The sequence below is a fragment of the Pleurodeles waltl genome, chromosome 3_2, assembly GCF_031143425.1.
Source record: "Pleurodeles waltl isolate 20211129_DDA chromosome 3_2, aPleWal1.hap1.20221129, whole genome shotgun sequence".
Lineage (NCBI taxonomy): Eukaryota > Metazoa > Chordata > Amphibia > Caudata > Salamandridae > Pleurodeles > Pleurodeles waltl.
The window spans coordinates 43,203,801-43,218,885 of record NC_090441.1 but is presented as its reverse complement, the minus strand read 5'-3'; the positions used below and the strand labels follow the sequence as shown (position 1 = coordinate 43,218,885).

General features: G+C 49.0%; 1 protein-coding gene across 2 annotated transcripts in view; it reads left to right on the top strand.

Moving 5' to 3' along the window:
* Nucleotides 1-11,039: 11,039 nt before the first annotated feature.
* The window catches only part of LOC138286443 (ras GTPase-activating protein 4-like), a 386,898-nt gene continuing 382,852 nt past the window's right edge, over nucleotides 11,040-15,085 (top strand). Inside the window, exon 1 of one of the 2 annotated variants that reach the window (XM_069226706.1) lies at nucleotides 11,040-12,663. In XM_069226706.1, the coding sequence (XP_069082807.1) occupies nucleotides 12,419-12,663 (245 nt within the window). In that variant the 5' untranslated portion in view covers nucleotides 11,040-12,418. Of the gene's footprint in view, nucleotides 12,664-13,353; nucleotides 13,485-15,085 lie in introns of those variants that run through there. The other variant, XM_069226707.1, reaches the window with a different exon arrangement.

Sequence of the window (15,085 nt, the reverse complement as noted above, 5' to 3'; positions counted from 1 at the left end):
TTTCAAAAACACAGGTCAAACGTCATGATGTGTCTTTTGACAAATTGCTGTTTATGTTTTTAATAATGGGATTGGTGTTTATAAGCTTCACCCACTTGGCCGTCAGAGAAAGAAAAGTGAATTATGTGACTATCTTGCTGGGTGCAGGGAGTATAAAAGAAAAGGCTACCTCAGGATGGCATTTGTTTGTGACACACAACAAAATGTAACTACCTGTAAATTACCTGTACACATGCAGCAGTTAGTAAAGCACAAATGAAACATATTTTTTTATAATTCTGAAGTGTAATGGAAACAAATATTTAAATAGGATGAAAACAAATCAAGACAATTTACTTGGTGATGAACACATGATAAATATTCACTGAAACCAGATTTCCAAACATTATAATTTGTGTCCAATATAGTTTATAATTTAAATGGTATGTCTGTGAAAACTTTGTGACTATTTTAATGGAAAATGTGCTGTCTGCAAATGACAGTGCATTACCACACAATGCTTTAGTTACATTCAAAAATCATCCCTCATGTCCATTAAAGCTAGGTGGCTCTCAAAAGAATGTTGTAAATCTGGGTTGGGGTTCTTAAAAGTATGGGAAGCACTGGTCTAAAGGCAATTATTCTTAACAGCTTTCTGTAGCTGCAGTATAGAACGACTGAATCATGTTATAGCCCTGAGTCACAGGCACCTAGTTCTATTAATAGTGTATTTCTTCATGCATGACTGCTGGAAGAGTTTGTTCTGCTCTTCAAGAATGTTTCCAGTTGGGAAGCCAGGTGTTGCTTTCTTTACTGCATGCACCTTGCTCAGACAACCACCCACTCTGGCCAACAGTCAGGGGCGTAGTTTTGGGGGGCTGTTTTATGGTGTTACACCCCCACTAATAAATGTATTCACTAGTAAATTGTTGGGTGCAGATGCTTTCAGTCGGGTATGGTGATTTTACCTAGAATATTTACATGCACACACAGAGAACAAAACATACACACACTTTCTCCTCTCTGTTTTGAAGTTCTTGAAACTGATGGTTATTTTACAACATATTGGCCCTCATTACAACCCTGGCGGATGGCGGTATTTTGGAGAAAAGTACTGCCAACAGGCTGGCGGTATTCCTCCCCAAAATGTGACATTGGCGGTTTGGTACCACTCCGTCCGCCAGGGCTGTAACAGCCGCTGGGGTGGAGACTTCAGTCTCCAGCCAGGTGGCCGTCACTGTCCCACCTGTGGGATTATGACCCCGCCTACTGCCATGGTTTTCGTGGCTGCCTTAACGCCACGAAAACCATGGCAGTAGGCACTATTAGTGACAGGGAATTCCTTTCCTGTCACTGATAGGGGTCTCCCTGCGCCCCTCCCCAGAGTCCTCCCCCACCGTCCCCCTCCAGACCCCTCCACCGCATACACTCACTCATACCCACACATACATACACTCATACCCACATTCACCCATGCATACATCCATTCACACACACATCTACACACACTTACATACATACAAGCGCACACGCATTCACACAACATACACGAACACTCACAACCATGCACGCACACACGCATTCCACACACCCGCATGCACGCACACACAAACATACACCCACACCCCCTCACACACACACAACACCCCCCAACCCCCTCCCCTGTCGGAGCACCCGACTTACCTGATTGCAGGGGGCCCTCCGGCAGGAGACGGAACGCCATTGGAACATGGCCAGGCCGTATAATGTGTCATGATACGGTCCGCGGTGGTCTACTGGCGTGGCACTGCTGCTGGCAGCAGCGCCACCGTACCGCCATCCACCGCCATGGGCGCAGTTGGAATTCCGCCAGCCTTCTGGTGGAATTCAGGCTACAGTCATAATATGGCAGATGGTAGGTAGCTGCGTTGATGGTGTTTTGGTGGCCGTCGCCGCAGCGGTATGCGGTCATTACTGCCATTGACATAATGAGGGCCTTTGTCTTTTAAGCAACACTAACAATGTGCACTACCATCCCTTCTCACAGCCCCTTAAGCCCCCTCCTGTTCTGCTCCTCAAATTATGTATTTTCCCATGCTCCGTCAGCATGATTTGCAGTAAATTCGAAGCTCACCCCCCCAACCAAATCTTACAGACCAGGCTACACCCCTGTCAACAGTCCTCTATAATCAGGTTAGTGTCACAAACCACTCACTCTGCCTGTCACTGTCGATTTCTACAACCAAACTTTCCTAAAATCCATTTCATCTATCTTAATTTATACATCAATTGGAACAGAATTCTACTTTGCCTAACTCCTCCTGGCCCACCTAACCCTTTGGTGCGCATTATGGAATGGTTCAGTCATGTGCACCGGCACTTGTGTGCGGAGGATGGAACCATTCCGTCCTCATCACACGAGTCCCAAATCCCTTTGCTGTTCACAGCAGAGGGATTTGTTTTTTGTAAAAACAGCCTCAGGTGCTGGGAAAGAGCTTTCACAGCACCCAAGGCTGTTTTTGTTTTTTGTGAAATAACGAGCAGCGTGCAGGGCACGCTGACGTAATTTCACTGAAAACGTAATTGAAATGAGCAATTGGCTCATTTCACTTTCTCTGCCTCTGTGCTCAAGGGGCTATCTCAGCCCCCGAGCACCTAGGCAGATGGGAGAGGTAACATTGGAAAGGGGAGAATCTCTATTGGATCCCGGCTTGGGGAGCACTGCAAGAAGGCGATCTCCAAGCAGGGATCCACCCACTAGACACCAGAGAGGGGGAGAGGTCCCTTGGGCAAGGGCTTTTGCTCCCCCCTTACTTTTTAGGGCATAATCAGTCTTTCTACCCCCCACCGGGGGCAGATGGGGCAATAGTCCAAAATCTGCTCCCTGGGGTACAGAAAGCCCTCTAGGCACCAGGGATTTTTTGTCCTACCCCCAATCACTAATACCAGTCTTTCTGCCTTCCACTGGGGAGCAGATTGGGGTTATCACGCCCGATCTGCCCCCCGGGGGATCTTCCGGTGGGGAGAGAAAGCTGGACACCAGAGAGGTTTTTTTTTCATAAAAGAGGGGTAGGGGGCTGCCCACAGTGGGCATGCCAATACCCCCACCCCTCCCCAGACACAAATGGGAACAGTCTTTCTGCCTTCCTGCGGGTAGACAATTACCTCATCAACCCCCTTTCCCACCCCCGGGTGTAGAAGGCCCACTGGAAACCAGGGATCACTTTTTTTTTATTTGTATTGGTGGGGTCTGTTCAGCATGGGCATGGCCATGTAACCCCTTCCCTCCCAATAGGGAAACAATCTTTCTTACCCCCCCTCCCCGGGGGAGAAATGGGTGCAATTTCCTCGATCTACCTCCCAGGGTGTAGAAAGCCCACTGGAGACCCAGGATTACTTTTTTTATTTGTACTTGGGGGGGGGGGGGTTGCCCAACATAGGCATGTCCATGCCACCCCACCCGAAAAGGAAACAGTCTTTCTGCCCCCCTCCCACCTCCTGGGATCGGAAGATGGGAGCAATTACCCCATCTGCTCCCTGGTGTGGCAGAACGTCCACTAGACACCAGGGATTAATTTTTGTAGGCTTGGGGTCTGCCCAGCATGTGCATGCCCCCAGCCCCTCAAAAATAGGGAAACAGTCTTTCTGCTCCCCTGTAGACTAAAGCACTTCACTCCAATGGCAAGCAAGAGGATATTTGGTTGTGTTGGATGTTGTTTTTACAAATTAGGCCAGGAGAGTTTAGCTAACTCCCAGTATCATCCCACTTGTAATGGTGAACAGCTGCACTTTTTGGGCTTGGGTAGGCTGCCACCTGGAAAACCTACCAGACCCAGACAATTCTGAAAACTAGACATCTGGGGGAGTCCAGGGTGGTATGCTTGCATCCACCCTACACCATTTTCTTACCCACAATGCTTTGCAACCTCAAAATGTGACTAAAGTCACGCAGTCCTTTCATTGTTGTGCCATAGTCTTCCAGAAAGAGAAACAAACCGCAAATTTCCTACCACCCAACGTTCCACTGGGCCTCCTGATAAAAATGATACCTCACTTCTGTAAGTGCCCAAAGGTGAGTAAGCCTAAAAACGTATTAAAAAGAACTGCCCTTTTGGACCCGCTTTGGTTCCCTCTCAAACTATACCTATTTTTGGCCCTTCCCTGTCACTGGCACTTGACTCACCCACACAAGTGAGGTATCATTGTTATCAGGAGACTGAGGGGAATGCTGAGTGGTATAAAATGTGTGGCTTTCCCCAGATTCCAGAACTTTCCATCACAGAAATATGAGGATTATGTGTTGTTTTGACAAATTTTGAGGTTTGCAAGGGATTCTGTGTAAAAGAAATGTGGTGGGACCCACACAAGTCACCCTTACCTGGATTTCCCTAGGTGTCTAGTTTTCAAAAATGTACAGTTTGCTAGGTTTCCCTAGGTGCTGGCTGAGCTAGGGCCTTAAAACTACAGCTGCCTACTTTGCAACAAATGGGTCCGTTTTGCGTGGAAAAAAATGATGTATCCATGTTGCATTTTGGGCTTTTTCTTGTCGCAGGCACTAGGCTTACCAACACAAGTGAGGTACCATTTTCATCAGAAGACGTAGGAAAATGCTGGGTGGAAGAAGGCAGTAGATTCCTGAACTTTCCATCACAGAAATGTGAGGAAAATTGTTTTTTAGTCAAAGTGTGAGGTTTGCAAGGGTTTCTGGGTAAAACAACCTAGTGAGAGCCACACAAGTCAACCCATCGTGGATTCCTCTAAGTGTCTAGGTTTAAAAAATGTACAGGTTTCCTAGGTTTCACTATGTGCCAGCCGAGGTAGGGCCCAAAAACAACAGCTACCCACTTTGCAAAAAAGGGGTCCGTTTTTAATAGAAAAAGTTTATGTATCCATGTTGCGTTGTGGGCCGTTTCCTGTTGCAGACACTAGGCAACACAAGTGAGGTATCATTTTCATCAGAAGACATAGGAGAATGCTGGGTGGAGGGAAGTTTGTGGCTCTGTGCAGATTCTAGAACCTTCCATCACAGAGATGTGAGGAAAATGTGTTTGTAGTCAAACTTTGAAGTTTCCAAGGGATTCTGGGTAAAGGAACCTGGTGAGACCCCAGAAGTCACCCCATCCTGGATTACCCTAGTTTGCTAGATTTTGAAAAATCTACATGTTTTCTATGGTTCCCTAGGTGCCATCTGAGGTAGGGTCCAAAAATCACAGCTACCCACGTTGCAAAAAAAAGGTCATTTTTGCGTAGAAAAAATGTGATGTATCATGTTGTATTTTAGGCTATTTCCTGTTACGGGCACTAGGCCTACCCACACAAATGAGGTACCATTTTGATCAGAAGACTTAGGAGAGTGCTAGATGGAAGGATGTGTGTAGCTCTGTGCAGATTCCAGAATTTTCCATCACAGAAATGTTTGGAATATGTGTTTTTAGATAAAGTTTGAGGTTTTCAAGGGATTCTGGGTAAAAGAAATGTGGTGGGAGCCACACAAGTCATCCTTCCCTGGATTTCCCTAGGTGTCTAGTTTTAAAAAATGTACAGTTTGCTAGGTTAACCCAGGTGCCAGCTGAGGCTGGGCCCAAAAACCAAAGCTGCCCACTTTGCAAAATAAAAGGTCGGTTTTGCGTAGAAAAATGTGATGTATCCATATTGCGCTTTGGGCCATTTCCTGTCATGGGCACCAGGCCTAACCACACAAGTGAGGGACCATTTTACTAGGAGACTTAAGGGAGCACAGAATAGTAGAAAAGTGTTATTACCAATTGTATGTCTCTGCATTTGCACCTTCCAAATGTAAGACAATGTGTAAGAAAAAAGTACTTTTGAGAAATACCCTCTAATTCACATGCTAATATGAGTACCCACAAATTCAGAGATGTGCAAATAACTCCTGCTTCTAAACTCTATATCCTCTGTCCATTTTGGAAATATATTGGTTTCCTTGATGCACACGTTTCACTATTTATATTTTACCATATGAATTGCTGTGTACCTGGTACACAATGGAAAAACACTGCAAGGTTCTGCTCAGTTATTGGCTCTGGGTATCTCGGGTTCTTGGTGAACCTACAAGCCCTATATGTCACCGCAACCAGAAGGATCCAGCAGATGTAACTGTATATTGGTTTCAAAAATCTTCTATAGTTACTAAAAGTTACAGATGAAAGCAGAGACACAAATGGCTGTTTTTTCAAATCAATTTCAATATTATTTTTTTTATTTCAACTGTTACTTTCTACAAGAAAACCTTGAAGGATCTACACAAATGACCCCTTGCTGAATTCAGAATCTTGCTTACTCTTCAGAAATGTATAGTTTCCGGGATCCACCATAGGTTTCACACCCATTTCTGCCACTAACTGGAAGGAGGTTGAACGCACAAAAAAACTGGAAAAATTGACTATGTCCCAGTAAAATGCCAAAACTGTGTTGAAAATAGTTTTTCTTATTCAGGTCTTCCTGTTCCTGAAAGCTGGGAAAATGGTGATTTTAGCACAAAAAACTGACGCTTTCTTCTGCAGCATTGTTTCCCATTTTTCACAAAAAAAACTCAAAATCTTGCTATATTTTTCCTATTTTCTCAGTCCTCTCCAGGGGAATTCACAAACCCTGGGTACTTTTAGAATCCCCAGGATGGTGGGAAAAAATGACACAAATGTGACGTGAACAGCTTATGTGGACAAAGCGTTATTGGGGCCTAAGAGTGAACTACCCCAGACAGTAAAAAAAAAGCCTTAACACAGGAGGGAAATGCCTAGCAGCGAAGGGGTTAAAGTACAGCAAGGGCAACCCCCATCAATATAGCGAGGTCACAGAAGCGCCAACCATATTCTACAGCTGCCCTTATTTTGTCACCAACAGCCCTGTTATAATCAGATCTTAATGTCTATGCTCTGGCTGTTACTCTATGTGTGTCCCGCGCCTAGGATGACCAGTTTTGAGTAGCAAAAACCGGGACAAGTCAGACATAAAAGAAGGACTAAAGACTTTACACATACTTTTATATCTGGCCTGTCCCTTTTTTTGTGTGGCTTTGTAAATGTGTGCCTAGAGGCGCGCGCGCATTTTTGTGTGTGTGTGTATAAACATTTACAAGACTGCTTATACATAGCATTAGCTATGGCTTGACCTCCCACCCTGCGGCCCCCAACCAGCCCCCATCCCCCCTCTCTCTCTTCCCCACTCAGTCTTTCTGCTGGGAGCAGACAGGGGACTATGTTGCCTTACAGAAGCAGATAAATTACTTTAGTCATTTCAGACTTTGTAGGCGTCTGTGAAAGGAGAGCATACCTTTCACTTTTGTTTCCCTAGGTAATCTGACCTTTGTCCCAAAAACCGGGACATTTATTTAAAATCAAGAGAAGCGTCAGACATCGGGATAGTGCTCTGAAAACGGGGCTGTCTGGGAAATCCAGGACGTCTGGTCATCCTACCCGCATCCCCCACCAGGGCCGGCTTTAGGACTGGTGGCACCTTGTGCGACAGTTGATTGTGGCGCCCCCACCCCATGACTTCCTCCTTGGTTTCACTCACTACCACCTGGCAAATGTGCCACTCAACTCTCCATCGCTCCCCTGTCACATACATTCATGTGTTTTAAAGCACAGGTAAAGGCTGGCTTTACTAATCCACTCAGCTAGCCACATAAAATATAGGGGCATATTTAAGAGCCCCTAGCACCACTCTAACACCACATTAGCATAATTATTTTTACGTTAATGAGGTGTTAGAAGGCCAAAAATGCTGTGCCATATTTACAAAGTGGCACAATGCATACATTGCACTACTTTCTATCCCTTTGCACTACATTATGCCTGTGCCAGACATAGGGGGTGATTCTCACCCTGGCAGGCGGCGGAGGCCGCCCGCCAGAGTTCCCCCCTCCAAAATACCGCTCCGCGGTCGAAAGACCGCTGAGGGTATTTTGGGTTTTGCACTGGGCTGGCGGGCGACCGCCAAAAGGCCGCCCGCCAGCCCAGTGCAAAACACCCTTCCCACGAGGACGCCGGCTCAGAATTGAGCCGGCGGAGTGGGAAGGTGCGACGGGTGCAGTTGCACCCTTCGCGAATTTCAGTGTCTGCAAAGCAGACACTGAAATTCTTATTGGGGCCCTCTTACGGGGGCCCCTGCAGTGCCCATGCCATTGGCATGGGCACTGCAGGGGCCCCCAGGGGCCCCGCGACACCCCATACCGCCATCCTGTTCCTGGCGGGAGAACCGCCAGGAACAGGATGGCGGTATGGGGTGTCAGAATCCTCCATGGCGGCGCAGCTTGCTGCGCCGCCATGGAGGATTCATTTGGGCAGCGGAAAACCGGCGGGAGACTGCCGGTTTTCTACTTCTGACCGCGGCCGAACCGCCGCGGTCAGAATGCCCAGCGGGGCACCGCCAGCCTGTTGGCGGTGCCCCCGTCAATTTAGCCCTGGCGGTCTTGGACCGCCAGGGTTAGAATGACCCCCATAATGTATGCAAAGGTGGCATTCCCCCATTAGGGAGGGCCAAAAATATGGTGCAAAGAAATCTGACAGATTTCTTAGCGCCAGTTTTTTTCGGCACTTTTAATGCCTGCTCAGAGTAGGCGTTAAAAGGAGGCGTCTGTTGGTTACAGTGAGCCTCTGGGTGCTTTGCAGTATTAGCATCAACATTTTTTATGCTAACCTGCAAAGCGCTGATCTATCGTAAAACATTCTGACACTAGTCCCCTAACTACAGCCATGTTGCGCCATATCTTAAATACAGCGCATACATGGTGGCGTTAGGGGAGATCTAAGGGGCGCAAGATTGTGGTGCAGCACTGTGTGCAGCTCCACTTTTTTCAGCTCCTAATGCCATTCTAACGCCACATTAGTGTAATTTTTTTTAAGGTAGTGTGGCATTAGAAGGTCAAAAACGCTGCGCCATATTTACAAATTAGGTGCAGTGCATGCATTGCGCCACTTTGTAACCTTTTGCGCTACATTATGCCTGAGTCAGGCATAATGTATGCAAAGGGCTCATCCACCCGTTAAGGGGGGGGCCAAAAAAATGGCGCAAAGAAATCTGACAGATTTCTTAGCGTCATTTATTTCCAGCACTTTTATTGCCTGCTCAGAGTAGGCATTAAAAGAAAGCTTCCATTGGTCACCATGGGCCTCTGGGTGTTTTGCAGGATTAGCGTCAAACTTTTTATGCTAATCCTGCAAAGCGCCGGACTTGCATAAAAAATTCTGACGCTAGTCCCCAAACTAACGCCATGGTGTGCCGTATTTTAAATATGACGCACACATGGTTGCGTTAGAGGGGGGTGCTAAAGGGCACAAGAAAAGTGCAGCGCCACTTTTTTTCAAATATGCCCCATAAGGCAGTGCTTAATTTGTAAATAAAAAGGTGCTGGTGCCCAAAGCGCTCCGCTTAAACATGCGGCTGCTACAATTAAATGAGTGAACACAGAATGCAGAGGCAGCGTAATCCTGAAGCCATCTCGGGCCTCTTCAACCCATTTACAAGCACTCCCTGCCCCTTCCGCTCACGCTTGCGGATTTCTGCTTTTTCCCATTGTGACGCTTTTTCATTTTTCTCATCCTCCGTCTTTCCCATATGTGTCTTTTTCTCGCAGTAAATGCTTGAGGCAGAAAAATAAGCTCGGGCCCTCAAAAATAAGTGCTGGTGCTCTGCACCGGGAACAACATGCACAAATTAAGCACTGCCATAGGGGTATATTTAAGCACCGCTAGTGCACTAATGGAGCGTTAGAAGGCCAAAACGCTGCGCCATATATACAAAGAGGCGCAATGCATGCATTGCGCCACTTTGTAACCCTTTGTGCTACATTATGCCTGAGCAAGGCATAATGTGTGCAAAGAGAGCATCCCTCCGTTAGGGGGATCAAAAAAATGATGCAAAGGAATCTGTTATATATCTTTGCGTCATTTCTTTCTGGCACTTTTAACGCCTGCTCAGAGCAGGCATTAAAAGAAGGCTTCCATTGGTTATGACGGGCCTCTGGGTGCTTTGCAAGATTAGCATCAAAATTGACGCTAATCCTGCAAAGCGCTAGACTATCGTAAAAAATTCTGACACCAGTCCCCTAACTACTGCCATGTTGCGCCAAATTTTAAATACAGCGCGCACATGGTGGCATTAGGGAAGTGCTAAGAGGCTCGAGAAAATTGGTGCAGCACTATGTGCAGTGCCACTTTTTTCAAATATGCCCCATAGGGGCATATTTAAGAGCCCCTGGTGCCATTCTAACACCACATTAGTGTAATTCTTTTAAGCTAATGTGGCGTTAGAAGGCCAAAATCGCTGCGCCATATTTACAAAGTGGCGCAATGCATGCATTGCGCCACTTTGTAACCTTTTGCGCGACATTATTCCGGCGCCAGGCATAAAGTATGCAAAGGGGGCATCCCCCCATTAGGTGAGGCCAAATAAATGGCACAGAGAAATCTGACAGATTTCTTTGTGTCATTTTTTCCAGCACTTTTAAAGCCTAAAAAAGTCTGACTCTAATTCCCTAGCTACCACCATGGTGCACCATATTTTAAATATGATGCACACATGGTGGCGTTAGGGAGGCGCTAAGGGGTGCAAGAAAAGTAGCGCTGCACTGTGTGCAGCTCCACTTTTCTTAAATATGCCCCATAGTTCTGTTTTTTGCAGCAGGCAGATTAACCCTCTGTGCTACTTTATGTGGAGTCAAAGCTGCCACTAGGCAAAACACCCATCTCTCTCTCTAGCAGGAACATTAACCACAAGAGGTATCTTAATTGTTTCTTGAAGGCTAAAGCACAAGGAAGTTTTCATCAGGTGCTTTTAAATCGCAAGTTTCGGAAGTTGTTGATAAACACAGCGCCCCCCTGAGGTCGCACCGCCCAAGAGCCGGCCCTGTCCCCTACTCAGCTGCCCTGTGCATACTTAATGCCTGCACCTCAGGGCTCCACCAGCTCGCTGTGAGCCCTGACTGTGGACAGCAGCAAGTGAGCGAGTGAATGCCGCTGACGGATCCAGGGACCAACCAACCGCAGCGCCCGCTGAAGCGTTCGTCACACCCTCCACGAGTCCCTATGCTGTGATTGGACAAACTGATCGACTAGGCTTTGTTTTCTCCTCGCAGCTGATGCTTTGGGGTTTATCTTTCTGCTACCTCCAGCCCGGGGGGGGGTCTAGATCTGTGGGCTCGAGTTCTGGGGATTTAAACCTGTTAAAGCTCTGTTCAAACAGAGGAGGTAGCGCACGACCGAGCTCCGTTAGCCGTGCGGAGTGAAGTGCTGGTGGGAGGCGGCGAGGTTCTGAGCCAGGGAGTTGGAGATCTGAATCCAGACCAGCAGTGAGTGCCAGACCCGAAGTAGTGGAACTTTGAACCGAGGCGGTGAAGTCCTCCGCTTGGGAGGCGGACGTCTGAAACCGGACGCCGAGCTGTCTCTGGACCAGGGAGTGGAGTTATGAAACTACAGCGCAACAGTGATGGCCTTTCAACTTGGAAATGAGCCTGGGCGGTCCATCTCCAGCTACGGGTAGAAAAACTCTAATTCTCGATGCACACAGCTTGGCATAGAACATGAGACAGAATACAAGCATCTATCTGCAGGCACTGTGAGCACGGCAGTGACAACGCCAGCAGGCGGCGCAATCACAGGTCCGGTTGCCAGATTAAGCACACAACACTGAGCACCTAATGGTACTCCAAGGACAAAATATCACTCACCCGTGGGTATAGCAACCATAGTACCAGAAAACACCTACAGCTAGCGCAAACACAGATTAATACAACAAACACTTTATTGAGGCAACCCTCTGCGCCAGGGGCAAAGGTGGACAGAAATAACAGACGCGCATGGTCATTGCCACTTAAGAAGTAACTAGCAAACACCGGGCTAGTGAAGCGCATGAATACGGACCAACAATAAAACACATGCACCTGCTAGGACAGGAACATCGAGGACATAAGGCAGAACAAACACCTGGACATAGAGCAAGCCCAGGAACAGCCGGCGTCTACCCACAGCAACAACAGGGGTCTGAGAAGACCGCGAGCATAGAGGCAACAAGCACACCCAGACACTGAAAGCATGGACAAACCAATCACCTGAGATGCTAGTGAGGCGAGAAACAAGTACGCACAGCCAGAGGGCACACTGAAACAACTAACGGGCAAAGAAAGCGCAGCGGCAAACACCTGGCGGCAGAACAAACACCAGTCAAGCCCCCGAGGACATAAGCACACAGGCAGAGCAAACGGGGAAAGGAGCTCTAAGACACAAGTGCTCAGAGAGACAACTCACCGGAGGCCACGGGAATGCTCGGACACAACTAACACCCGAGTCCTCAGCAAGCGCGCAAAAACGAAATACACCTGCTGATCTAACACGCTCAAAGAAACAAAGACCCGAGTCCGCCCCAGCAAGCAGTTTATACGGGTGGAGCAGGCGCCCAGCACTAGGAGACGCAGCGAGCACACCTGAAGGGCGAGCCCCTGATGTGCAGCAAGCGGGGGAAGGCGCCCCCCGCAGCCCCTCTCAGCAGTAACAGTCTCATCAGGCATTCACGCGGACAGCAATCACCGGCACAGGCAGCGCGCACACAGACACACACACACCCCGAGCTCGCCACAGACAGCAGCCAGGAGCGCCGCGGGGCTGCGCCAACCCACCGGAGCATGGCGAAGCGAAGCTCCCTCACCATCCGGATCGTGGAGGGGAAGAACCTGCCCGCCAAGGACATGTGAGTACGAGGCCGAGGGGCGTGCGAGGGGCAGACGCGCGTGTCATGTCGGTGCCCAGGGTCTTGGGATCTACCTGTGAGTGCATGGCGGCAAGAGTACATCCAGCGGGCATGTGAGTACAGCCAGGGGTGTATGTCAGAACAAGAGGTATGTCACTACAGCTAGAGGGACATGTGAGTACAAGGGGGCATTTGGGTACAGCGAGAGGGGCGTGTGAGTGCAAAGCAGCATGTCATTACAACTATAGGGGCATATGAATACAGGCAGGGGTGCACGTGAGTACAACCAGGGGAGCGTGTGAGTACAGCCAGGGGATCGTGTGAGTACAAGGGGCATGTGAGTACAGCCAGGGGAGCGTGTGAGTACAAGGGGCATGCGAGTACAGCCAGGAGCGCATGTGAGTACAAGGGGACATTTGAGTGCAGCGAGAGGGGCGTGTGAGTACAAGGGGCATGCGAGTACACCCAGGGGAGCGTGTGAGTACAAGAGGCTTGTGAGTACAGCCAGGAGCGCATGTGAGTACAAGGGAACATTGGAGTGCAGCGAGAGGGGCGTGTGAGTACAAGGGGCATGTCATTACATCTAGAGGGACACGTGAGTACAGCCTGAGCCTCACGTCAGAACAGCTAGACTGGCGTGCGGGTACACTCGGAAGGTTCGGGTCTGTGCAACCTTAAGTGTGTGAGTACAAAGTGGCAAGGGTGTACCGAGGGCTCGGCCCTGTGGGTGCAGCCTGGCTGGGGCGGAGGGGGGAGCTGGACGACACAATATGAGAATGCAGAGCCTGCGAGGACGGAGCTGGTTAGGCACTGTCAGTGGGGTAGGATCTATGTAAAGTCTGTTTGCAAAGGGGTGGGGTGGTCTGTAAGGGCATCCTTTGTTAGTGCCAGCCTAAGGGAGGAAAGTCATTATCCTAGAGATGTTTAGGAGACGGATGCAGATCGATACGGCTCATCTGATTGGAGGCTGCGTTCGGATGTACAGCCAGAGCGGGGTTTCTCTGTACCCCCGAGTGCTCACTGCGCTGCCTTTGATGCAGCTGTGAGCTTGCGCTGCTGTGTCGTGTCAAGGGAAGCTCGCGCCACTGCCGCCGTCCTATAGTTTTCCCTGCGTGTGAGGAGACTTACAAAGCAATTGTGCTGGTCATGTGTGTGAAGGACACCCGCACCCTTGCGTGTGACTTGTAAATGTATTCATATAGCGCCCCGCGCCCCTGACGAGGCGATATGCGGAAGCTCGGAGGTGTTATGGTGCTATGTTGTCTCGGAGGTGCAGCATCACTGTGGTGTGCGTGCGTGCACGTGACGGCAGTTTGTCCCCCCCCCCCCCTCGTATTTTGTGTAAAGGAGCCTTGTCCTCTCGAGCAGCCGTGCACCTGTTTTGTGTGCGAGAGCAGCAAGTGTGTCCTTCCGCCGCCCTCTCGCTGTTCAGAGTTACGGACGCTAATATCAACAGTGAAAACGACACCCATTCCGCCAGGTGGGGTTGTAAAGTACAGCGAAAAGTGAGGTTCAGTGGGTTCCTTACAACCGCGGCTCCGGTGCTAGTGCACCTGCTGCACTTCAGATAGGCTCGCCGTCACTGGCCTTCCTAGGGTTTTAGCCGGACCGACACTTAGAGAGCGCCACCAGAGTCGGGTGACGTACGAGGCGCCCAGCGCTCAAAAGAGCAGCAGGTGCCGTATCCCCATGGCCCAGGGGCGCTGGAGGCTACATGGACCCTCATTAAGCATAAATCCCACTCCTAAATTGTGACTAGGGGGTCCATGCCCCTTGATTGCACGATGGGCCAAGGCACGCCTGCTGCTCCGCTGGATGTTCATGAAATCAAATCTACTGACATCATCTCGGCTACTTTCTTTTCCATGGATCACTCTGAAGGGACTCATGATGCCACACGCACAAGGAAGCTTGCGGGCCGCTTCTCGCGTGTTTGTGCGTGTGTCAGGGTAGGGATGTTTGCAGTTCTGGTGCCCTGTGCAGCACAAGGTATATATGTAATGCCTCTTGTAGAACCAGATCTGTCTCTGGGAAGGCACTTGCAGTCAGGATGCTTTGTGTAGTACCACAGTGTGTGATTCTATGCAGATGCATGCAGTCCCTATGCTTTGCACAGTACCGCATTGTGTATTTGTGTGTAAATGCATGCAGTCCTGATGCTTTATGCAGTATCACATCTGTGTGTTGGTATGAGAATGCATGCTTTGCTCCTGCTTTGTGCAGTACGTCTGCGTGTTTGTATGTGGATACATGCAGCCCTGATTATCTGTGCAGTGTCACATCTGTTTGTTGGAATTTGGATGCATGCAGTCCTGATGTTATCTGCAATGCCACATCTGTGTGTTTGTATGCCCATGCATGCAGTGCTGATGCTTTGTGCAGTACCACATTCTGTGTTTCTATTTGGATGCGCGCAGTCCTG